General features: G+C 41.7%; 1 protein-coding gene across 3 annotated transcripts in view; it reads left to right on the top strand.

The window, feature by feature from the left end:
• The first annotated feature begins 21,263 nt into the window (after nt 1-21,263).
• Nucleotides 21,264-26,987, top strand: part of MET (MET proto-oncogene, receptor tyrosine kinase) — a 93,291-nt gene continuing 87,567 nt past the window's right edge. The window contains exon 1 of one of the 3 annotated variants that reach the window (XM_050323788.1): nt 21,264-21,386. Coding sequence is in view for 1 of the 3 variants with exons in the window: in XM_050323787.1 (XP_050179744.1) it covers nt 22,335-22,382 (48 nt within the window). In the remaining 2 variants the exon portion in view is untranslated. Of the gene's footprint in view, nt 21,387-22,327; nt 22,383-26,987 lie in introns of those variants that run through there. The other 2 variants (XM_050323789.1, XM_050323787.1) reach the window with 2 other exon arrangements.

Genomic DNA, 26,987 nt, shown 5'->3' with positions numbered 1-26,987 from the left:
CCAGATTTACTGGGTTGTAACGAACTAAAAGAACTAAGTGGTGGTCCTCCCAGGCTAGCAGTCCTCTGGAGTGGTGGCACTGCCCTGGCAATGGGTGCTTAGTCAGGCTTTAAAATCTCCATGGCTGAGCATAAAATGATCAGCCATGGAAAGTGAATTTTCACCTATTTTGGCTACTTTTTGAAATTTCCAAAAATGCACAGAATATGGATTCATTCCCCCAATGAGAAAGAGTGAGGTTTTTCAAAGCTATCAGTCTGAATTCTTTAATAAGGCCTGAAACCACTAAAAAAGTGCATGTGTGTGCATACATTCGTTTATATACGGGGGGCAGGGAGACAGAGGGAAGCAGAGATACTTTATCAGAAAACAGGATCTGTTCTTTACAGGATTTGACACACACAATCTTATCTAATTATTCAGAACATTTAACATCACCTAACTCCAGATAAAAATCTCTTCCCTCCTCCCCTGCCCCCTCTTTGCTGAAACTTAATACACAGAGACTAATACGGCACAAAACCGTCTCACTGAGCTTTAAGATGTAAGACGACAATTCGTGACCCTTGCCTTTGATTGCCAGCCAAGTTACACATGTCTCAGGGGCTCAGAAGGCCACCATTTGTCACCGCGCTGACAGTGAAATACGGCTCCGCCTATTGTTCTGCACAAGCACCCTCAGCCCGGGCTGGTGGCGACAGAGCATTTGCAGGACGTCGCCCTGTGTTCCCGGGCAGACCTGCTTGTGTTGCATTCCCTGGATAATCCGTGGAATCTGGGAGAAGCCACAGCCATCAGGGCAATGAGAGAGCTACTCCTTGGAACAGCTTTGGAAAACAGGGACTACAGCATTGCCAGCCTGGAAAGGTTGAATAAGCATCATGCTTTGGGAAAGATCACTTTATCTTGGATGACAAAAGAAAAAAAAAATAGCCTTCCTCAACAACACATTGTGTTTCTACAGTAAGCTGCTGTTTGGAAGTCCTGTGTTCTCCAGACTGAGGGTTGCAGTGTTCCTCTTATGCACATTTCATTTAGGCAAAGGAAAAAAACTCTAAATCAGACTGTTTGCTTGGGTGTAACTGCTCTCCCACTGTGCTGGCCAAATTTGCCTTGTAGACTTAAGAAAACAGCTAAAGGCCAAGCAGGCTGTCAGACAGCTATTCTTTACCATTTGATGCCCTCAACTACATGGGTACAATTGTTAGGCACTTTGCATTATGTGAAACAAGCATGCACAGTGCAAACAACTGGGCAATTAATCTGACTTACACTGTGTGGGAAAACTCTTTGCCTCCAATTACCACCTTCAAAACAGGGACTGATTTTTCCAGCTGACTCCTGAAGTCCCAAAATTAACATCCTTCAAACCTCCATTTAACACTGGAGATACATACAAAAAAACCTTCCTGCTTTCTATATTTCTGCAGATGAGTATACCAGAACCACCTGCATTTTGGCAGCATGGAACTGTTCAAGCATCCATCTTTCATTCAAATCCTAGCAGCACTTCTCCATACCTAGCACCACAATACTGTGGCCTTTGCCCATCCTTTGAGAGCTCACCTGGTAACTCAGAGTGCATTTAATCCAGTAGAAACCATGCTGTGATGAGGATGTTGGTATTCTAATTAATGTTCTAATTAAGTACCTGTTTTGTATCTATTTGGGATGGCGGGGGTGCTTTACTTCAACAGAAGTAAAACTGCAAGAAAGCCATGTGGAGCCAGTGCCACCAGTATTCTCCCCAGCAGTAGCAGACTGACCTTCCAGCTCTGTCAACCAGACTGCTGGGTCATCTCAATAATGGTGCTCTCAGTTCTTCCTATCTGAGGATGCTTCTGATCACATGCATAAAATATTCAGAGGAGACAGAGACTGCCTCTCTTACAGCCTACATGAAAGTTCTAAATGCTGCTCCTACAATGCTAGACATCTATTAATGCCAAACAGAAGCAAAAGCACCAAGAGAAAATGGCTAAAAACACCTTGGAAATGGGAGATCTGTAGAGGGAGGCAGTAGAAGGATCTGAGTGTTCACCCACCCATTCACCTCAGGTAAGCCCCCAGACTGCCAAGATACCAAGGAGAAGGAAAGATGTCCAGACCGATTACAAGAAATGAGATTATTGGGACCCCAGCTCTTAACTTAGCCAAGGGTTCCAGACTTCCAGCCCAGAGACCTGGAAGTACCCTGGACATGGTACCTCCCTATCTTCTAGCATCCTAGGCTGCCCGGCTGATCTCATATGTGATTCTATATTTAAAAATATAGAAGCACATACGCTTTGGTAAAAGAATAAAAACCCTAATTCTAAGTGCAAATATTTGTACTGCTGCTTCTAATCACTATGGTATTTGACACTGCTCAAATTAAAGCCCCGAATGTTAATCCGAGGCTCTAGTAGCAGCATTATGAATACAAGCTTTCTTCTTTACTTGCCCAGTGACCTTAACCATTCTCTCTAGAAACAAAAATTCTTCCCTAGGATGCTTTCATGATTTCTGGCTCATCGAATAAGTATTGCTGTGATAAATCCAGTAGGAACTTGCTTGTCACATGTAGAAAGACTGACCATTTCTCTTTCTTGTGTTTAGTCATACATCATTACCAAGTGAGGAAGAAGGGAGTTTGATGGGGTTTTTTCTATTTCGGTCATTAGACTTTGACGATGAAAAGACCCATAATTGTTAAATACGGTGGGTTTTGTTATTCATGCTGGTATTTTCAAACTTGAAAAGTTAGCTTAATTGGATTAGTCTTCCTAAGAGAGGATTCAAATAATGTAACAATACAGTAGCAATCAGAAGAATATAGCACAGTTTATACCAAGTCAGATGGATAGGTGCACTCAGCCTAGTACTCTATCTGACAACAAGGTAGATGCTGAGTTTCAGTTTGCATATAATAAACATCAGTAAGTCTTTCTTCCTTTAGCTTTTCAGAAGATAAGTCATGCTAAGACTGGAAAATACACTGAGGAAATGAGATAAATGTCAGAACTTGCTAAATTCAATAGATTTACAATTGAATAAAGCTAGTAGTAGAGAAAAAATAAAGGTAAATTTTAAAATAGGCTATGAATAGGAAGAGGAAATCATCTTGACTGGAATCAACAGGAATATGTCGTTGTTTCATCCATCCTCAAGCTGACTCCCACTTTTGGAATGTAAACTCCAAGTACTCTATAACTTTCCCTCACACTCTTAACATCTTGACTCTTCTATCTGATTTCATTTCAGCACCATTTGGAGTGAGTTTAATCACATAAATAATAAAATCTCTAGCAGTACAATTTGCGTTTTAATTTCTGTTTGAAATCAGGCTAATACCTCTTAGATATGATGCACATCCTACAAAAGAATAAATAATACTGCCATTCATGTGCATTGTAGGTAGATATTAAGTTACAGTAAGTCAAACCATCTCAAAGAAGGTATTCAAGCGAATTCTGCCTGTCCTAGGCACAGAGATGCACCAGCAGTGTGTAACACCACTAACCAGGTATGTTGGCCACTTCTGAAGAGAGGGTGGGAAGACCCGACTATGTCCACCCTCCATTCCCTGTTCCCAGAAAGTAGGGAAGCAAGGAGTGTGCATGGCTTGTCATTCAGTCTTGGGTGCATTGCAGAAGTCCAAAGGAAAAGGCAAGAGGCCTGGCAGCTGGGGCTGGGACAATGTCCAAAGTGTCAGCAGAGTACTGGCCAGGTCTCTGCCAAATCCCGTACCAGGAGTCTCTGGAGGATTATCTACAATCTGTCTCCTTCTGATGATATGATTGATTATTTTCTTACCTTTTCTCTTGAGAATTATTCGAAGCAGACCTATACCACCAAAACCAGAAGATCACATTATGACAGATATGATCCCAAGGAAGTGGTGGAGTCCCCATCTCTGAGTATATTTAAAAGAGTAGTACTGGTACTCAGGCACGTGGTATAGTGGTGGACTCGGTAGTGCTGGGTTAATGGTTGGACTCAATGATCTTACAGGTCTTTTCCAACCTAAATGATTCTATGACACAGAAATATTTTTATTGTCACAATACAAAACCGAACTCTGTCTTCCTCTTAAAACACTTATATGCATGTGATCAAGCTAAAAAAATATCCTGAGGAAGGAGAAGATTTGAATTCTGAATGTCCTGGGAATTCTATAATCCTAGGATTTGCCTCTACTATACTCACCTTGAGTATTTCCAGTCCTGAGAGATGTTTCCAGGTTAGTTTTAGGTTAGTTATGCTGAGTACTGACAACAACAGAGCTAAGGAGCCATAGACTATAACAGGTCAAAATACTTAACGTTCCTGGCCATTTTACAATTCATAATGAACCTCATTATCAGAAGGGCAGTTCCTTATTGCCAAGATCACTGATAATTAACTTGTGTGGTGGAAAATATGAAGAAGAGGTTCAGTCCTGGCTATGACCATTCATCAACTGCTGTCTTCTGAAACCATTTCAAGAGTCTTAGCCAGTTTCCAGTGAACATGTTCAGATGACAGAGACACTATCCACCTTGTACCTACTCACATCTCCCTTGAACAGAAGAGCCATCCTTTTGTTCTGAGAAATTTCTCTGTCAGAGCACTCCACTTTATTGGCATGGCAGTGTTAGGAAGAATGTAATTATCTTCTTCATAAAGAAAGATGAGTTCATACTTACAGTGACATTGCTTCAGGGAGTAAAATTTTAAACAATCCCTCCTTGAATCGAGATTATAAATAACTCAAATTTCTAAACTTCTTAGGCTATGACTGCCTGAAATAATCCATGTTCACTTCTCACCTTTCTTGAAGTAAAAAGAAAAATGCTTCTGTAAAAACCAAGACAGGATAGTCAAGCAGAAAAATTCTTATCCATGAACTTAACTGCATTGCTACAGCTGAAACTTAATCAGAATTTTAGCTTTACAAAAAGTCAACAAATAATAGTGCCAGGGTTAGATTATGTACCTGTATACCATAAGAGGTTCTCTCATCTTCACATGCAAAGCCAGATTACTTAAGCAGCAATCTAGTGAAATCACTCTTATTCCTATACTCTAATGTTTCTTTCAAGCAGTTAAAGTCAACTAATATTTAGTCTAAATATAAAAAGGAGCAGTGATAAGTTCAAGGTGTTCATCTTGATAGTATTTGAGTAATCCTTGTAGAAAGCAATACTCTTTCTGGAAAATCAGAAAAGTTGACTTGGAACAACATATATTTTGCTCCAGAAAATAGTTATTTCTATATGAAAAGGTAAGTTAAAAAAATTGCCAATTTATTCCTCAAAACTTATTTTTTAAGGATTCTATTTATTCTAATTAAAATACCTTTCTTTCTAAAAGTAAATATTGAAATGTATAACAAAACCCATGTAGCTGACTTTGCGATGCAAAATGATGAAACCTTTTTCTAATGCACTTCCAAAATGATTTCCAACTCTACAGGTTTCTCCAAAATGCTGTTTTAAGGCCCGATTACTGATCACAAACAAACTATTTTTATGGATACCTAATCATATAAGTTCTCCTTTCATAAGAAGCATTGTACCTCTTCAAATAGTTTATTATAGTTGTAAGATTTGAAATATTCTCACAGCTACTAAAGTTTGGTTTGACTTTCACTTTTACCCACAGTGTTTTATTTCTTAGTTTCTTTCTGTATTTTTGCTCATTAAGATTCTTTCGGGAATTTATGCTATCATCTTACTTCCAAACAAACTTTTATAGTGCCTTTCCACTACCTGAAGTATTGTGGTAGTCTCTTCAGTTTCTGTGAAGTGTTGCATTAATTAGTGTATTTCTATTTTGCAGTCCTGAGGGTCAGCCTTGAGACACAGGGCCACTGTCCAAAAGAGAAGTCAGCCCCGCACAGACTATGTCAGATATCATGACACCTCACCTTGCAGCACAGCCACACAGCCTCCTCTCCCTGCACAAAACCTGCACCACACTGGTAGGGTGTGTCCCTAGGGAAAGATAATGAAGGCAAAAAGGTGGAGCCTTCTGAGGTTGCTGGTACTGGCACCTCACTTCATCCTGCCCCTGAACTCAGACACACCAGAGCACAAGTCCATGCATCCACCCACAGAGCTGCTGGGAAGTAAATACATGCCATTCTGAAAAATGCCACAGGAAAGCTGAAGCTGCAAGACAGCGGAGCCATGAATGATGTTTGATATCTGCTCTCTGAAGACCATTGCTAACTTATCCTTTAAATAAACGCCTTTCTGAGATGTACCTTTTTTAAGACTTTGAATAATGACCATCATTCCACTCCTAGACTTTGCACATAGAGTGAGGAGTGCAGTTACAAGCTGATTCCAACTGCCTGGAGGAGAATAATGGGACTGGCTAGGTTATCTGTCAAGTTTCCCCTTAGGTTCCTCATTTGCTGTTCCCTTTACAAGTTTGTTTTCCTTATGAGTATCACTCCACGGTGGCTCTCAGGATGGGATTCACGTAGTAACAATGCAGAATTTCTGATGAGGACATGCTAAAAGTGGAGTCTGAAGAAGGCAGAATGGTCGCTCTCCAGATAGATCCACCCCTCCTCGTCGACTACAGAGAGGATTTGACTAGTTTACATTACATACCAGGCTTTCACACTTTCAAAATTAGGTGAGGTGAATTTAATTTTCAGCAATTACAGGAGCTTGAGCTTTATGTTTTGAATTCTGAGGTGATGAGCTCTGTGAAAAGCAGCTCATCAACAAAATTTGGGGGCTTATGTCAGCTTAACAACCCTGGGGGTATCAACAGAAGGAAGATCCATTTCCTTAGTTCCTTCTGAGCCCCGTGCTCTGTTAAGAGGTGTTGACCAGTGCCTTCTGTCATTATTCAATGTTTTAATACAAGCATGCTCTGGGAAATCTTCTCACTATTAACTATTTCAACAATTACCAATCACAGGAAGGGTAATAACAGCAGCGTTTTCAGAAGGTTAGCAAAAATGTTCACCAGAATATCCTGTAAAGCCACAGCAGTATAAACCAAAGCTCTTATTCAAATTTTAACCCTCAAGTCCACCTACACACAGAAACCAAAAAAATTACCCTCCTTTGGAAGTACCTTGAGAACAAGTAAATTATCCAACTGAAGACTGAAGTTAGACCTGTTTTGTTTTGTTTTTAAGTCAGTATTTTGCAGCAAGGGTGCTGACTAACTCAGTCAAAATCTGATAGTCTGCTAGTATTTTCCCATAATTTCCCTTGAGGGATAAACAGATTTTCCCCAAATTGACTGGGAAAACACAAGGGCTAGGAATTGCACAGTCAAATACACGCAATAAATTTTAAAAACAATGAAGAAACAACTGTGCACATGTGGGTGTGCAGTTCACACCCAGCTTGCATTGATTTGGCTTCTGACACCTAAGTGACCAACTCTCAGGCAAGTTTTAAATGGAAATCTATTCCAAAAGAAATCTGTACATTTTCAAAATCTGAAACATTGTATTAGTATTAAGAAAAGTTTATTGGTTTGGAAAGGATTTGTCTTCATGGGCTTCTGGGACAGACATTAAAACACGGTGGAACTAGAAAAAGGTTTTGAATACACTGACAAGGATGATGTCTAAAAAAGAGATTGATTAGGATTTGCCAAATTAGAAAAGTGACAAAAAAGGGAAAATATAAAAGGTACAAAGAAATTAAAGTATCACAGTGAAAAAAATGTAAGCGAAAAATATTCAGTATTTCCAAATATACAGGAGAAGAAAACAAACAAAATGACAAGGCAGAGAGGATAAAATGTACAGGAGAAAGTGTTGGAGGGTTTTTTTCCACACAGATTCTTGTTAAACGGTGGAACTCATGGGCAGATCACACTGAATGCCAGATGTATATGCAAGTACAAAACATGGTGGGGAAAATGGATGGAAGAAATGTCCATGAAGATAAATGAAACAAAAGCCTGAGGAATCAGCAACTGGCTCAGGAAAATTTCCAGATGCAGACTGTTGGAAACTGAGTGGAAAAACAGGGAAAAATGTCCCTGTATGTTTGCCTTGTTCTTGTGCTTCTTGCCCAAATATAAGTTGTAGGTGACTCTCATAAGTTTGATGGGTTTCTTGGACTTTTGTCTTGGTCTAATGTAGCAATTTTTATACACTTAATGTAGTCAGTGTCTCTCCTTGGATCTTTCCTTCATTCATACAGCTATAAATACTTTATAAAGTTTCCCAGTGCAACCATAACTTCAAAGTGCATTTGTCAAAGATGGCGAATTTTCTAATATTTCCCAGGACCATTCTTCTCAATTTATCTATCAGGCCTTTGTCTCCACAAATTCAGTAACTTTGTCATATTAAGGACTCTGATCTATATTTCTTGATACAAACTTTGGATATAATGAGACTTCCTCTTCACATGTGTTTTTTCTTACACCTTATAGAAGGAAAATGTTGGGGTTTCTTTGTAAGACAAATAAGAAAAATATAATCAGTCATATTCTTGCCAATATTAAACAATCAAACTGCAGTAATGAGTAAGCATGTTATGAATAACAAGTAAGGTGAAATTAGTGATAAAACTAAATAAACAGAAAACTCCTTTCAGCAATTTGAAGACCATATTTGATGCAATGCATTTTTTTAATTAGCCAGCAGAAGTGTGAGTATGAGTAAGATGCAAGAGCTAAAGCCAAAACAATAAGCCAGTGTTCAGACTTACAGAAGAAGGAAGTATGAGCAACTTAAAAAGCAACTGAAAACTGGTAAACAGAGAAAATAATAAATGCAAATAAATCACAGCTGCAGAGGGAATTACAGAAAGTTAAATGTTTGATGATGGGAAATCTAAGTAGTTTAATTCTAAGTGTTAATTATTTCAAGTGCCTTTTGCAGCATGCTGAGTTTAGTGAAACAGTATGAATCACTGTCTAGCCTTAAATATGAACCATAATGGAGGTTTTTCAGCAATGGTGTCTGTTTTCCAATTTTTTTACTACAGCAGTCTTCAGCATTGTTTATTTTAGGGGTTTAAGGTCCTTCCCCTAGCTTCTGCTTTGTCTTTGTACAGCACAACAGCTCTTCTTTCACAATATCTTCATAGCTGTTTTTAAATATGCAGAAGTGCTATTTTTCATTCCCCTAAAGGGAAGAGCTGCCTTGATACAAATATTGATATCACTGGTTATTACAGCTGCCAAGAGTTTGGTCTCAGAACGGATTCATGATGCACATCAAACTGCAGCAATTTTTTAAAAAAGCTCTGCTTCAAATATTGGCTCCCACATTTGTGGGATTTGGGATCCTGTTGCTGTTCATGGTAAATTCAAAAAATAAGGATAGCAAGGAAGTTGCCATCATATGTTGGGTTTTCTTCTCTCATGCCTTGACTCATTAGGCAGTCACTGATGCTGTGCTGAAGGAATGGTTCAAATCCTTCAGAAAAAAAAAAAATTCTTTTGCTTTTTTTCACTTTTTCTTGATTCACTGGGTCCAACAGAATAGGGCACTTCAGACTCCACATTATTTATATACCAGAAGACCACAAGTGAAAGGATTTCTCAGATGCACATACCACAGACTTTCTCAGAGATGAATTATGAAATTCAGTTTATATTACAATGAACAATTACATATGGAGAAGTCTTTCCTTCTCTGTAATAGCAGCCTTCAACAACTCAAGCAAAATTAAATTCCAGGCACAATTTGCACATATCACTACATCTCAATTCAGCATTAGCTTTTGTGGATGCTATAGAGGAAGGAATTGTCAAGCTTTGACTACCACAATGCTTATGTGAGAATGTCTCCTAAGTTTCAAAGTAAGTGTCAGGAACTTAACTTATGGAGTTGTTTACATAGTAAGATGCTCATCTATATCGGTAGAAGTTTAAATGTTTACAAAAATATGGATTCTATATTTGAAAATTCTGTGGTAAGAAATTAGCTATTATTTGGCCATGAAGTGCAAAATATATTTATGCCACTATGTAAATAATGATGATAAAACATGATCAAGATATTATCTCAGAATCCACGAGGTGGCAGTGTCATAGTTTTCTTAGTATCACACCCTAAAACATTACTATTCTTTTAAAATATTTACTTATCATTGTGATATTTATATTGGGGAATTATTTGAGACATCTCCTTCATTTCCAAAATCTGACAATGAAAAATTATTTTCCTAAGAAAAGGTAGAAACTGTTGTGTAAAGATATGGAGCTGGCTTTCTGTGAGGCGTCTGTCATGGTCTTGGGTGTTCAGTCCTGTGGGGTTTATAGAAGCTTGTGAAGGATGCTGAATTCAGATGTGATCATACAGTGCACAGAAATCAGAATATCACATCATAATATCCGCCAGTCTTCCAAACATACTTTCATTTACAGTAGTAAAAGTAAAATACAAAACAAATGGCAATTTCTCCCTAATTAATTTTTATTTAGAAAACACTGACTTTGTTATTTAGCCAAAATACTAAACGTTACGCTTATTTTTTCTTATATCTGATCTCTTTAATAACAAGCTCCTTATCTAGAAAGTAAAACACAAAATATATCCCTAAGTTCATGGAAATACATCTGTATTATGTTTTTAAAAATACTGAGAACTACTAAGAATATCCAAAGGGAGAAATACCCTTGTCCTATTCTAGTCTTCCCCAGGAAACACCACATCCCTATTGTAAATGAAGGAAAAGGTCATGCAGAATTTAGCAAGTGGTTTCCTTTGAATTCCCTGGCTACCATTGCCTTTACACCCGCTGTGAGGCTGCTTGCAGGCTGGTTTGCTCTGTCCTAAGGGATGGGATTGTGGCCATGGCCCCAGCTGCTGGCTCTGTGACAAGCAGAGTCGGGTGGCCCATGCAGAGCTGCCATCACATTGAGAAGATTAATGTGATTGGATAGATCACATCCGTCAGGATCTGTCAGATTCCCAGGAGGATGATTAATTAGTATAATCCTATTTAAACTCAGAATGTCAATTTCAATCTTTTCTGCATCCAACATGAGCTTTCCTCCCTTATTGTAGCAAGCCCTTCAATAAACACCAGGAATGTGGGGCCATGAACACAAATGGAGCTGTTATCAGCGGAGCCTGCATGGGGATTTCCTAGCCACCTAGGAAAGAGCTGTACAGTTGGCCAGCTCAGCCAGTCACTGCCTTCCAAAACAACTGGTTAGGCTCCATATCCATGGCAGCTACATCCTCTTCTTCAAAACTTATGTCTGTGACTGTACTTTTTCCTTCTCTTCTAACCAGTCCTCCATATGATCTTTGCTTCTCCTTCTCCAGCTCCTCCCATGGTTCTATCTCTTAATCCCTTTCTCTGGTCTCTCTCCTGGGATAATCTTGCCCACATGTAACATCTCAGCCACGGTCTCAGCTCTTTTGTCATCACACATCTTAAATGTGTGATAAAGGCAACCGCCTGGAGGTGCCTGCTTGCAGGTGTCCACGTGTGAGCTGGTTACTCAGGTCACACTGTGTGGAGGTGTAATTGATACCAGCAGCCAGGTGAGTCTCAGCATACGCAAGACACACTTTTACCCTACTGCTTCAGTCAGTCTTTCACCTTCTCTGTAAACATCTCCCATCTCCAGCAGGTCAGGTCAAACCTGGTTAAGACACCTGTGTCCTTCTGCAAGCCCAAGGCATGCTGCCACCTCAGACCTACCTCGAGACACTCACACCTAGCCTGTCTCTAAATCACAGGTTCTGTCTGAGTGAGATCTTCGCAGCCTTTCAACCCCACTTGTAGCCATTCAGAGCAGTGGCACTGAGCTCAAAGACTGGGCAGGAGGATCAGGTAGAACCCATTCTGATTCCCTCCAAAAGACACAGAGGTGGCTTCCCATCCAGGACAGAGACATCTGCAGTTTACACTCAGGCTGGTTAAAAATACATCAAGGTTTGATTAGGAAATCCCTTACTGGAAACTTTCAAATTTAAAAATAGTAACCTGTTCCATGTAAAGTAAATGTTGATCAGATTAATGGAACTGCCAGGATATGAACAGCAGAAGAGAAACAAGGTGCTCAATGAGCCAAAATGTCTGCAATCTCTTGGTGTCCATTTAAGAACTATCTTCAAAACCACTGTGGCACAAGTAGATCAGGAGTCCAAATGTACCTTGTTAGCCATACATTTAGTGAAATTTTAATGAAACAGCAAATTATCACAACTAATGAAATTATCCCTGTACGTTTTGCTGCATCTTTAATCTTAAAAAAAGACAGAACTCTACACTGGGGTCTACTGTTACCTTTCAAAATGAGAAACAAAACCAAAACAGAAGTCTTGAATGAAGAAATTTAGGAGCTAGGTAAGTGTTAGGGTTTTATTTTTCTATTTGTGGATTTTGTCTGCTTTCTTCCTCGAAAGCAAAATTACCTGCTTCAAAACCTCCTGCACAACACTGGAGATAACATAGCAGGAATATTTCCATTGAGATGTGATCTAAATTAATTGGGTTTGAAAACTTCATCTTTTGCATTTGCCTAGGTGCTTCCCTCATAGCACCCCAGGCAAAAAAAGCTGGGCTCTTCTTGTCTGACTACCTGTCTATAACTCAGACCCAGCTAAGAAACATTAGATGTCCTGCATCTTGAATGTAGCATATGCAGAAAAATAAAGTGATTGATATTTTAGATGCACTGACGTAAATTCTCAGAGCTTTTTCTCTTTTTCTTTTTACTATAAAAGGAGACCAGACTGAAAAAATCCCTACCTTGGGCATCTCACAAAGCACATGAGGAGAACTGGGTCTTGCCTGAGTGAGAGGAATGGCTGAGAGCAGAGGCAAACCCACCTCTGACACAGAGGCCACTCCACAGAGGGGTGATGGGGCTGGAGATCTTCCTTTCCTTCCTAGAAAGCAGCAGCCTTTCCTTTTTATCTCCAGTCACACCTCCACCCCAGCCACTCCCCTGACATGTTTGGGTTGAGATTAGGCTTGTCCCCTGATTAATGCCAATAGGATGTGTGCAATGAGATACATCGCAGCCTTCTAAGATAATGTTAACAATTATTACATCGTTATCGTCATTAAAGAGCACTAACACATACCAGTAAAATGTTTGCAATACATTTTAGCTCTCAGAAAAGCATTAGAAGCTACTTTAAGATGTAAAAGATCTGTCCAGCTTGCACATTCAGAGGAAATTGAAAGCCCCCAACAAATGACCATTCCATCGTTGCCCTCAGTGTAGCTTCTCAGAGTTTTGCAGCACTGTTCCTCTATTTCTCAGGGGACTGAGAAGACAGGGTGAAGTGATCTGGATGCTTCGAAGTGGCCAGATGACTGCACAAGCTGGCTTGACCAAGGTGACCAAGGTGACCTTCTTCATCTGGTGACCAGGATGCTCAAGGCAAATGATCCAAAAAACTCTGATTTCTTCCCTGTTTCTTAAGAAATGGTCACAGACAAAAATCGCTGGATTTCACAAACAAACAGTTATGTGAGGAGTGAGATAAGCAAGTAAGTTACTAGATTACCAACACAACATTGGCAAAAGGAATATTTTCAGAATTAGTGTCATAACCGAGGGTCCCCATTTCAAAGCTGTCATTTTAATTTTATTTTCCCATGAGGCTTACCCCCCTGACCTAATCACGCATCAAAAAACCCCGTTTCCTTTAGGATTTTTGGACAATCAGAAAGATGATTCTTCATCAGACCTACTTTCCTCCCTCAGCTTCTCTAGAGGTTTTCTTCCTATCTTACCTTAGAGAAGACAGCGCTTTTCTCTGTTCCTCAGTCCCCCATCAGTAAAATGAAGCTAATAGTACTCCTCAACAGTGATTTTTGGGGAAGATTAAGACAGCAGATGTTTGAGATGTTCTTCAGTATGATGGCATGGGAGGCAGAGGTAAGAAGCAAGAGCATACATAAAAAAGAATAAAGAAAGGGTAAAATCTTTCTTATCTCTTAGTTCAGAGTCAAACTTTGGGAGCAAACGTGGGAGTCAATCAGAGCTGGATTTGTCCTGATGGTAATTGCAGCTTTTATAGGATCATTTAAATTGTCTGTCAAATGAAAATATTTCTGTATAATGAGCATGCTATTAAAAACACCCCTGCCAAACGGAGGGCAGACACAGTCACTATATCTATGAGGGACTGGCACAGATTCACAGCTACCACTGAGCCCAGTGAACACCAGTGCACAACACCTGAGCCTTCCCCACCTCTCCACAGCAGGCTGGGCAGGTAGGCAGAGTGAGTACCACAACTTAATTTGAAAAAAAGAATCCACTTCCAGTCTCTTACTTCTGATGTACTCATTAGACTGCTAAATCTCCTGAGCTGGATGGGTTTTCTCCTACTGGTCCCCTCTTTCCTGCTGCCCAGTTCTCAGTGGGGTGCTTTTGTTCCTCCTTAGAGATAAAATGAAATCTATGAAAGTGACCAAAATCATGAAGGTGTTCTTACAAAACCCACATTTTAACTTTGAATTTTACCATTGTTAAAAATCTCTCAGCAGATAAGAGGAAAGAAAAACATAAAATTACAATGATGAAGTAATCCCTTTTGGTTTGGCTCAGTATTTCCTAGAAATTCCTTGTTTCATTTGATTTGAAAATGTTCCCAAACTCAAAGTTAAACTTTAAACTCACCTGAGTGCTTTCTGGTATGTTTAAATGTGCCTTCTCCCTGGATGTTACACAGCAGAGTTATTAGCTACCAAAAGAGTACAAATGATAAAATTTTAATAGTAGAACAAGGACAGTCTGATATTTTCCTTTTTTTTTTTTTTTTTTTTAAGAAACATACTGCTATCAGTATAGATGTTAAGGGCACAAATATTTCCTGGCAACACATTATGGGTGTGCTCCTGCCTAATTTAAAATAATGGAATTTCAACGTTGACTTCATTCTCCACAGTATTAGATTCATAATCAGCACATGTCTCTAATTATATAGTGAAAGTTATTGAAAGGAATAATCTCCTATCAACACTCTTATGAGTTAGGCTGTATCCTAAGCCAGCCTTATGAAATACAGCTTTTGGCAAATACTGTATACTTACATCATTTACAGAATCAAATATGTTATTCTAAAGCTAACTTAAAAATGAAGATTCTTTAATGATAATTAACTAAATCCAAGCCTGACTTACAATAAGTTGGCTTGGTCACAGAATGCCTTTCTTTATCTTTAAAAATGTTTCAGAATAGGGACTGTACATAAAATGTAACACAATCTAAACCACATCTGAGAAACATCTCATATTTATTGACATTAAGTAAAAAACCCATTATGAGTTTTTAGAACTATGGTTTTCTTCTTCAAGGACATGTAGAAGACAAATTTTACGCACTCATATGTGCATAAAGGACCAGGTTTTCCAAATCAACAAATGATTCTAAGACCCTAGAGGTGGTGAAAAGATGAAACCTAGATACAGTTCTCCAACACTAAGCATGTCAGGCAAATTCCCACTATAAACTACAGCAGTCTGAGGTTTTGCCAAAGACCTCCACTTTGGTAATTACAGAGAGCTAAGACACAAGTTCCCAAGTCTGCAAACACTTGTGTATGCAATTGATTTCATTACCATTTCATTCTGTAATGTCTTTCCTTTCTTTCCACTTGATGCCTGGTCAACATTGTGACAAAAAATTATGGATTGATACAGGATCTAAAATTTTCTATATTCTATGGCATTTTATGGAAGTTTTACACAGATAATTTATGTCTTTAAAGGCCTTTCCTCTCTCACACATGTTGAAAAAATTATTGAGGAAAAAAATCTTTGAGTTAATCCGAAAACAGGCAAAATGCTATAAATGCAAGAAATAAGTAAGCAGCAAATAAAGGGGCTTTTGTGTTTCACTTCTTGGAGATAGTGCTTACAGCAGCATTACCTTAAGCAGTAGCATCCTGAGATGCTTTCAGGCTAAGGAGAAATCTGACAGCGATGGTTCTCTTTCAATGCACAGGAGCTCACCAACAGTAATACTTGTGCAAATGGCAACTGCTGAGCTGTGTCATGACCCACAGTGATGAGCACAACTGCATAAACCAGGGTACAAATGCCTGTGGCACTCAGCATCACCTAACTTAGGTATGTGCTTAACTTCAGGCATCTGATTATCTCTAGTGAAGCTTATGTCCTCCAAAAGTAGGCTGAATCAGGACTGTGTTTGTTCACGCATGCTCACATGTGTTAGCACAGTCACACCCTTCCCCTGCTCACCAGGTGAACATATAGCTGGAGGCAGGATTGTCCCTGTGCTTTTAAATAGGCAGATTTTCTATTCTCAAAGATCTGGATGCTATGCCTTTTGTAAATACAAACAGTAAACTGAAGGGGAAAAAAAGGTTGCACCTGAATCACAGGAATAGGAATGAAAAGAGTCTTCTGGAAACTTTCCAGCCATTGGTCCAAAAAAAAATGATCCTAGAAATACCAAAATCTGAGTGATTTTACTACAAAACAAATGCAGCATGTCTGCAGTCAAAGTAAGGGGGCCACAGGGTGGAATCAATTTAAAATTTACTGGAAAAAAAAAGACACACTGAATGTGCAATACGAGCGAACATATAAAAATAATATACAGCAATTTCCTCACTTTGTAGATATTTGATTTTTGAATATCAGCAGGTTCATTTTCAGTTATACAAACAAACCTACTGTGCCAAAGTGGCAAGTATATAATACTGGGTTTGGGGTTTGTCACTGTGCTTTGCCTGAAGCAGTTCATGATGAGCTGTGCTAAAAAAGTTCTCTACAGTGTATGCTGAAAGCCTTTGCTGCTGCTGTGTGAGCTCAATGAATGCAACGAGGGCTACTGTACTTCTATCAGTTTCAGGGACATGAACATAAAATCATAAAGACTGTTGAGCTTTCCATCCCTGAATTGATTTCTAGGTTTTGTATATTCAGAGGGATTTGGATATTTAACATATTTCAACCCCATTAGGAAAGAAGGTGAGGCTAAGACGGGAAGCAGTGCTGCAATCCACACCATCTCATCCCAGTTCCCCCACTGCACTCCGGAGGGTGAGGTGCCCCCTCTCTTTAAGCTATCATAAATCTTGGCTGCTATGAGCCCACTCTCCTCCTTCGTTTCTGACCTCGTCCTTTTGCAGCATGAGCACTCATGTTACTGCATGGCAGATGGATCTGAAGAACTAATCTGTCTGTAAGCTAATCTTTGTTCTTTTGAGTGATTAATTTTTGCTGGATTCCTGAACTTCATGTACCAGCTTCCCACATGATCACCAAGGTTCCAGGACTGGCACAACAGGGACACAGACCCATGGCAATCCAGACTTCAGATGCACTAACCCCATACATATTTTCCTCCATTTTCAAGTGTTACAGTTAGTTGATGCCTGCACTATTTGCATTTTGGAATCGCTCAATTGTGGTGTTCACTTATAAGCAAAAAGCCAAAAAGGATAAAACCCCCCTGAAATTAAACAAAGGCCTTGCCTTTGCTCAGAAATAACCTATCATCCACAGTTCAATGGCTGGAAACACCTTTGGTTACAATCTGGTTTTCCATACAAATAGAGAACTGCCCAGGGTAGCTTAGTGGTTAGAGATTAGGACTTCTAACTGTGGACTTTTATTTCTGGCTTTGCAAGGGACTTCTGCAACCTCCAGTCATAGGCTGAATTTTTTTCTGGTGACATTGCTGACCCTCTTACAAACATACAAAAAGTGCTTATTTAGTTTGCAGAAACTACATGTGTAGTTAATAAATGACTAGATAATTAATGCCATAAAATGAAGTGATGATCAAATCTTTGGAATCTACAGATCTAAGTAGCAGACAACCACCATGGGCATGCTTTCTCCAGACCTCAATCCCCCACTCAACACAGTCTCTCTGTCCACCACAGGCTTTTTTGAGCCCATGAAAGACACTGAAAGACAGATCATGTCAGAATGACTTGAAGGGACAAAGTAGTCACAGGGAAATGTGCCTCAGGCACATCCTCTTTCCTGAGGTGCCCCAGGCATTTGCAGCCACACTGCCTTCCAGTAAACAAGGGTCTACAGGAAATACAGCTACACTTTACCCTAGCAAGGTGTTGCACTGTAATTTTCCCTTTGGATCACTGGTGTATGAGGCAGTTGGGTTGGGTGGGTTCATCTAAGGCTCTTTTTTTGTCTATCAGCCTCCAGGGAGACTCAGATTGAGCTACTGTCAGTCTACTGTGGCAGGAGGGTACCTGATACCCACACTACTAAGCTCAGGTCTGGAGACCTTTGTCTTGTGTGTTCTTAAGCATTAAATTAATTCCTTTCTGCTGTCTTGCTCCTTCTGAAATCATTTACTCATGAGTAAGCCCTGCTAAGCCTGAAGTCTCTGGAGTCTCACAATGACATTTGCATTTTATATCTGCTCCCAAAGGTGTGAATGACTGCAGCAGAAGACATAGCGTAAATCCCTGATGGTACCAAGTAGCTGTGGTGCCATACAGTAGAGTGTGGTTCTGCAGGAATACACAGTAGATTCATGTTTGATTCTGAACATTTTAGAAAGGTGGTTAGATCCAGATTTACAGAGATATTTAAATATAATGTCCTTACTGAAATTAAGTATAAACTGGGTACCTAGGTATATGGACTTCATTTTGGTACCTGTAGTTATGATAAATAATTTCCTAGTTTCTGAATACAAGTCACAATGAAACCTATAAGACTGAACTGGGCACCTTAGCGTGTTGGGGATGCACTACTGCCAATGCCCAGAAACATAAATTGTTCTGTGTTTTCATTCCTCATGTTTACATTTGAAAGTTTAACTTCAACAGAACCTTGCAATTCATTTTTCTAACTGTATGTTTGTATTCTTGGAAATGTGATAGTGTTTGCTCATCAGCTTCCTATCTCAAAACACGTCAGGGCTGGAAAGCATGTGCCAATACACTCCCCGGTGCGTTCCACTTCTCTTGCTGAATAGATCACTCCGACAGACTCTCCTTCACACTTCTGAATTGTTTTTTCCAGTGCTGTCAGCTTTATAAAATGTGCCACACCATCATACTTATGCCAGAGTGCAGAGAACCAGCTTTTTTTGGACAGAAGAGAGAAGTGAGGAAAACTTATGAAAAACCCAGGATGATAAATAAGAAGGTCATGGTTTCTTTTTCACTCACACCTGAACCTTAAAGGTGTTTCAAACCTTTGAGAAGTTGTTTGTGGTGCACACATTTCACTACAAGCATGGTGAAAGGAGTATCTGAGCATTATCAAAGCCCCAGTGCAGTGTCACTGTCTCATACAGCTAACCTAAAATAACATGGCATCGGCATGGTCAAAATGGAAAGGAAACATCTGTTTCTCCTTTTTATGTTAGTGACAATCTGTTTGTTAGCTTTAGAATAGCACAGGCTGTCCCACTGATAACAGCCTGGGCTCTAGCTGTTCTGCCCAGGCAGGTGCATGGGGAACCCAGGAGCAGACTAAGAACAGATAACATGAGGGGCTCATGAACTCCAGACTGAAATCTTTTTCTTTATCAGTTTCTTTCAAAACTAATAAGGCAGATTCTTCTAAATCTGGTGTGACTGTATGGATGCACACTGACTGACTGATCACTAAGCCCAGTAGCAGTATAATCTAACTGCAACCACGTTTTTCCCTGGCACTGTGTGTGCTGCTTCCCAGTCTTCCTTTTCTAACTGAGTATTAATTGAAGTAGAGGTCATTGAAGTAAATGGACAGATTTCCAGGGACTTCAAAGAAATGAGATCAGATCAGTCATGACGTTTAACAAAGACAAGTACTGGATTCTACATCTGAGACGAGGCAACCCTGGATGCATGTGCAGACTAGGGAACAACAGGTTGGAGAACAGCACCGCAGAAAAGGATTTGGGGGTCTGGTCAATTGGAAGTTGAATATGCAGCCTCACCTCGAGTACTGTGTGCAGTTTTGGGCACCACAATATAAGAAAGATATAAAGCTTCCAAAGAGAGTGTCCAAAGGATGGCTATGAAGGTGGTGGAGGGCCTAGAGGGGAAGCCATATGAGGAGCATCTGAGGTCACTTGGCCTTTCAGCCTGAGGGAGATAGAGGGGAGACCTCATTGCAGTCTACAACTTCCTCGTGAGGGAAAGGGGAGGGGCTTGTAGCTAGATTAGATGTCTTCATTACTATTTCCAAAAAACCCATAGGAAAGAGGAGACTGGGAAAGTGATGCTGCTGAAGGTTAGCAGAAGGCTGGCTAACTGCTTTTTAAAAACTTTTTTTTTCTGATGTATAGCTTTGTCTATATACACATCATGGTGACATCCAAGGCCTAAAGCAAATTCATACAATACTCTATTTAATGTTCCTTTCAAAATATTTTGTGTAAGGTCTGACATTTTTCCCATGGTTAATCATGAAGCTGGGCACTGTTTCTTACAGTTCCTTGTATTTTACTCATGAAAAACATTCATCCGTTTAAATGGTATGATTAAGGGGAGCAGAGTTGGGGCCAAAAAAGGAAGCAAGCAAGGGGAAAATAGTTGTCTCCAATAACTTCTATTGGAATATGGAGCCTTTCACTTAAAATCTGGTTTAAATCAGTAGCTGCTGAAATTTGTTACCAGAATAAGGATGGATCCTTTGGTGCAGGCCCCAGTGTTGAGACTTGCAGTCCCTCAGTAGCTCCACAAGTGAACGTTTCATGGGTTGCATTGCTCGGTGACTCAGTTTCTCAGCACCTCCGAAAGATGAAGTCACCATCTGTTTTGCAAACCTTGTGAAGGAGAACCCCCAACCTCTGCAGTTTAGTACCCTGTAGGAAGCATATATGGGGAGAGAGAGCTATTTGACAGTCTGTGTGAACTGAGGCCATTTACTTGAATGTTGCGGGACAGACATTCAGAGCACAGTCATCACTGACATGATGGAGCAGTATGGGCTAAATTTGTTCACTACTACATAACCTGCGGGGTCCAGAGACAAGTCTGCAGGTACCTATATCTTGACCTCTCACGGTAAGGCTTTAGCATCCAATCAAGCGCTGACACCTGACGGTGGGTGCCCAGCGGCCGGGAGCACAGCAGGAGGCTGTGCCTGCACACCACCGGTACCGACTTGGTCCTGGTGCACGATAAGGTTCACCAAGCGTTCCCTAGTGGCTTTCCCCGTCTGGGGAGTGGCAGCCATCCCTCCTGCCCGCAGGCTAGGGGCGCCTGACCGAGAGGGATGGGGGGAAAGAAGGAGGGGAGAGGGAGGGAGGGAAGAAGGCGCCCCCTTCCTCCTTTCCCCCGCCGCGCACACGGGCTCCTGCGATGTGGTGAGTCACAGGCAGGTCAGGACCGCGCCGGAGGGGCGGAGGGAGCGCGGGGACCGGCTGATTTACCGCTGGGAGCCGCCACGAGCGAGGCGGAGGCGCCGGAGGGAAAGGCGCGCAGAGCCGCCCCGCAGCCCAGGTGCTGTGCAGGACGGAGGGACGCCCTGCCCGCCGGGGCGCGCAGCCCCCGCCGCCCCCAGGTAGCGCGGGCCAGGGCCGGGGCCGGGGCCGGGGCTGGGGAGGCTGAGCCTGCGGGGCGGAGGGGAGCGGCAGAGCGGAGCGGGGCCGCGGAGGTGCGCCGGGCTGCGCCCCGCTCTGCCCCGCCCGCCCGGGCTGGGCCGGCTGCGGGGCGAGGACTGCGGAGCCAGCCCAGCCCAACCCGCGGGGTGCAGCGCTCGCCCCTCCGGCGGCGGTGCCGGCGCGCAGCCCGCTCCGCTCTGCTTCGGTAAGGACCGGCAGCCTCGGGGAGGACGGGGCGAGCCGGGCGACGCGGGGAGCGGGATGAGCCGGGAGCGGGGGGAGGACGGGCACGGTGCTGCGCTGTGCCCCGCCCGGGAACTTCGCGGGAGCGCGGCGGCGCCCGCGGCCGCCCGTGCTGCCCTGCCCGGGGCAGGCGGGCTCGGCGCCGGGCCGGGCGCTGCGGGGCAGGTGAGCGCCGTGCGGGGCTGCGGCGCCCCCTCGCCCCTGCCCGGCCGGGCTCCGCGGGGCGCTCGCAGCCGGGGACGCCCGCGACGTCGCTGCCGCGGGCAGGGCAGGGCAGGGCAGGGCAGGGCGGGCAGCGCTTCCCGGGCTGCGCTCGGCGGGCAGAGCGGGCAGCGGTTCCCGGGATGCCGCCCGCAGCGCCCCTCGGCCGCGGGCTGAGCCGCTGCCCCTCCCGCCCCTCCCCGCTCAGCGCGCCGGCGGAGCAGCGTCCGGCAGCGCAGCCTGGAAGTTCCAGCTCGGACACGGTGACCCTAAGGTGTGGGTTTGTGGTGGCCCGTCCGGCTGTCTTCCGTGAGGCGCAGGTCTCGGGGTGAGCTTGCAGGATTCCCCGAGTTGGGCATGTGTACTTTATGGTTTTGTGGCGTTCACAGTCTTCCATGCGGTTTGGCCTTTTTTTTTTTCTTTCTTTTTTTTCTTTTCATTTTTTAAAGCAGAATTTGCTGCGAATGGTAAACAATCTGCTCCATATATTGGCATTCCACCACCGTTCCCATGTAAGCATTAAATTAGAGGGGTTTGTGTATTTAGAAATAATATATATATATACTGAATATAGATATATTTATAAATACTGAATGCACTCCTTAGAAATTGAAGTTTTGTACATACAACTTAAAATAGGGGTTAATATTGAAGTAACAGTGTTGTTTAGCAAACTGTGCATGTGTAACCCGTAGGGGGTGATTCAAGCTGCAGTGCATGCTTTTCCCAAAGAACCTGTGCCCTGTGTGGTAGTTCATTTGCTTTCATCCTACAGGTGCTTTTTACATTGTCCAGCAGCAAAAAGAGGACAGTGTCTCTTTTTTGTTGTCTCTTTTTCTCCCCTTTTTTTTTTCTTTTTTTTTTTTTTTTTTTTTTTGAGATCTGAGAGGCTTGGATTCATAATCAGGCAAGATAAAGGGTCTCACATGTTTCTCAGAGAGCTGGTTAAATGTTTACAGATCATACACTGTGAGAGCAAAAAGCTAGCCTTTGGCAGGAGCTGCATGTTGAAAACAAAGTAACTTAGAGAATGACTGTATTAATTGTTCTTTGTGCCCTAATCCTTCTTCAGCACTGTGTGATTCTTCTTCTGTCTTCTAATACAAAGTGAATCATTTGGAAAATGGAATATTTTGTAAAATATTAATTTCTTTATTTATAGAAAAGAGACTCAATTTCTGTGCCTTTTTGGTGGAGAGGGAATGAATTGTCTTTCTTTATTATCATATAAAGCTTTTTTTTTTTCTTTCTTTTTTTTTCCTCTCCAAAGGGTAACCACTGCATAGGGGTTCTTTATTGGTAAACTAAATTGCACATATTGCGGCTGGAGAGTGGTTTGTAGAGGTCATTTGCTCGGGTGGAGATGGGTGGGAGCTCATTGAGTCAGGGCAAGGCAGCCAGAAAGTCAAAATTCAGCAGAGGTTCAGTGAAAGGCTTATGAATGCAAAACTGGGTGGCAAATGTTGTCCTTCCAGGACTGCCTTTCTCAAGCTGATTTTCCTGCATTTATGTTTTTTTGGTACCTCAGCTGATGATCTGTAGCCTCTTCCAGCTGGTCCAAGGCAATTGAAGGGGCCAACCCACCCACTGTTACTCTTCATGATCTGCAAGTGCCTGCTCTGTATTTTTCAGCTCAGATGAGAAATCCAAAGCATGCTGCCTCCCAAATCTTGCTTACAGAACTCCAGAGACTAACTGGCACAGCTGGCTGCAGTACAAGAGCAGCAAGCAGCCTTGCCTTCACCGCTGCAAAGGGAATCTGATGCCGGCAGCGTGCTGTGCTGGGATAGCCAGAGAGCCAGAGCTGCAGGAGTGGGAGTCCCAGAGCACTGGGTGATCTGCTTTGTACCACGATTGCTTTGTGGTGGGGAATGTGTCTAGACTTTCTTTGCTTCAGGCAGAAAGCAAGGAGAGGTTCTGCATCTCCATCTGTGTTTGTAGAATATCTAGCATGAGGGAAATCCTGCTTGGGCTCTCTCAGCACTACACATCATTTCTTGAACAAGGAAGTGATAGGGTAGCTGAATAGTTTTCTCTGAAACTACAGAAACACAAAACCCAATAGGTAGTAACAATGATCTGTTTGGTGCAAAGGAGAAGGAATGGGTTGCAGTGTGTGAAAGGAGACTTCAGACACACATTCCTAAGATTTTGGGTGGCAATGGCAGCTTTGTGGTGGGTGTCTGGGAAACCCTTGTGTCCAGGGGTTCCAGCTCTCTATTGCTACCTCATCTGGCCTTTAAGCCAGTGGCACAAATTTCATGTTTCATTAGGCTGTTACCCTTAGCAGAGCTATCAACCTGCGCATCTTGTCTGCTGTGGCCACACCCTGTGATTTTTGCCTCCTATGCAAAAGGTTGTATCTGGAAATTAGGCCCATGCAACGTACCACTGATGGTCATGCCATGTGGCCCTGTGCAGCATGCCATTGCCAAGGAGGCAGGGCCACAGCTCCGTGCAGGACTCTGTGGAGGGCACCTCTTTGCTACATCCAAGTCGAGAAGGTTTCTATTTTTCTCTTGAAAAATGTTGTGGGTTTTTTAGCAATGGTTTTAAAAATCTATATCTCATACATAGCAACTGATGCAAGCATGTTAGCAGAAGCCATTTTTAAATCAGTTTTCTTACCCAGGGGAAATGTAGTATAGACAGGGCCTTCAGGAAACGAATAATTAGGTGACCTTTTTCCCCCCAGAATATCAGGTCTGTTTTATGTAGAGCTGTTTGAAGTCACACAAATTCTCATTACTCTACAAATCTCTAACCTTGCCTTGTTGAAGATACCTTTTAGGAAATCAAATCAGTGTTTCAATCTAATTTCCAAAGGCATTCAAACACATGGTATGTGTGCTAACTTGTTTCCTCTAGCATTAACAAATCTAGCAAATTGCCAAGCTATTTGCCTTGAGGAAAACTATGATGTTGTACAACAAGATAAAGTATTTTTTTCCTCCAATTTTAAACATTAGAAAAAGAAAGGAGAGGCAAAGTTAGCAGACCAAATTAGTCTAGGGTATAACTCCTTTGAAGGAAACAGTGTTCCTGAGTAGATTGCCATGTTTTTTGATCTGTTTTGAGACTTTTTAGTCACACTGTGATCTTTTTCAGTCACTTAATGTGGCTGGATGGTGACTGAGTCCCGTTGGCTCAGATGGACTTTCCTTGAATAAGATGCAATAGAGTATACGAAATATGAGAGTAGAAAATGGACGTGGAGATAAAGAACCACTATAACCCTCAAATTTTATATAACCCTCAAATTTTAAGGATTTGATAGTGCTCATATTTTAAGGAGAGGCTGTATATGTAAGCTAGGCACAAGATGCATGCAGTGCAAACAGGGAAGCACTGGATGGCCTGAAAGCTCTCTCTTCTGCCTCTCCCATCAGCACACCAGTCTCCAGGGAAGCAAGTGCTACAGAACATTTCATTTTTCAAGCAGGTGTCAATAACAGAAGAGTTTCTGTAATGCTTAGGTGTTTAATAAGCCGAAGGTACTTAAAAAAATGGGTTTTTTGTGCATCCTACAGCTCTGTGAGAGTCTCTTCTGCTTGTCCCAAGAAAATGAACATGCAAATGGCCTTTTGTATGGAAGGTAGCAGAAGGTTCTTGTTTGAATTTGTGATAAATTTGGTTGCAAATGCACATGAAAAGAAAATTGCTGAATGCTTTCAGAAGATTTTCATTTTGCTCAAGTGTTCACACTGTGGCCATCGCTATGGTATTTGATAGCAATCCATTTTGTTGTGTGCATTGCAGCTTTAACCTTTCTTTGAAGGGTCACATTGGCATATCTTTTTTTACTGTAGTCACGGAGAAACAGCAATTTCTTATGTATGTTACTTTCCTCTATTGTAGCTTCTTCATTTAGATGTTTATCCAACTAAACAGTATCAGAATATTTTTGACATGTATGATTATCATTTTTGTGAAGGATCAGTGACCTAGCTTGATAAATTTAAAAATTCAGCAATAAACCTAAGTGTGTGACATTTATTGAAATTCATTCTTTGCCATGGAGCTACTTTCTTTCAAAAATATTGAGAATAGTAAGGGATTGCAGCTGCAATTTGATTAAATCTACAGTTGTTACCATTTGCCTTCTGAAAATTGATTCCCTCCCCTCCCTGTCCCCCAGCTTGACATGATTATTGATTAAAAACTCTGCATTGGCCTAAGCCAGCATATATTTGTTAGTGTTTGTGTGCTTCCCATGCAAGTTCAGACAGGCTTTCAACTGTGGAAGCCAACTCTATTCCTAAGCTATTGGAAATGGTAAGGTTCCTTAGCAATTGTTTTAAACTATATGATGACACATCTTTGAACCCCATTGTACGAAGGAAAAATACCTTCTGACTGGAGAGAGATTTCCTGTTTATGTGTGTGTTTGCTGGAATTAAGCCTTCCCCTGTGTGTTGGCTGAGTATTTTTTTGTAATCCAAAATGGCAACATGGCAAGTCACCTCCAGAGTTTATTTCTTGGACAGGATACAGGTCTTTTATTTTCAAAATAACATGGTTCTGGAGTTGATGATGAAGCACAGGGGCCTCTCACTTACACTCCTACAAGCAGACTCAGTTATTTGAGGTGGCACAGTTATAAAGACAGCTAGATTTAGGCAATAAGTAATTAATTTTTATTGACAGTTTTATACAATGTAAGTTGTTCATTTCCTACGCAGGAAACTTTTGGCTTCAGGCAGATTTTCTTTCAGCATAAGGATATGAATTTGCCAAATGTATAATTTATTTTGTATAATGGCTAGATTTGTAGCTTTGGTTGTGACTGAAGAGGGTCCCATAAAATTTTCTGCTTCTCTTCATAGAGCAGAGTGGCCAAACAGGTGGCCTCCAGGCAAGGGCCCAACTGCAGGAGGGTGGCATGCAATACCTGAAGGGCTTTCAGCTGTGCAGTTATGGGCAGATGACCAAAAAATAAAGCATATGTAATACTCCTACCTCTTGGTATCTGGGGTGTGTAGATTTGTGACCTTGCAGCTTGCTCTGCACCCTTCATGCCACAGCTGAACCCCCTTCAGAGGGGAGAGTTGATGTTATGAGACACAGAAAGGCATTTTGCCTGGAAGAGTAACAAGGGTGGACCACCATGAATTTAG

The sequence above is a fragment of the Myiozetetes cayanensis genome, unplaced genomic scaffold, assembly GCF_022539395.1.
Source record: "Myiozetetes cayanensis isolate MyiCay16 unplaced genomic scaffold, myiCay2020 scf3, whole genome shotgun sequence".
In the NCBI taxonomy this organism is placed as follows: domain Eukaryota; kingdom Metazoa; phylum Chordata; class Aves; order Passeriformes; family Tyrannidae; genus Myiozetetes; species Myiozetetes cayanensis.
Note: the sequence above shows the minus strand (reverse complement) of the source record. Positions and strands in the feature narration are given on the sequence as shown.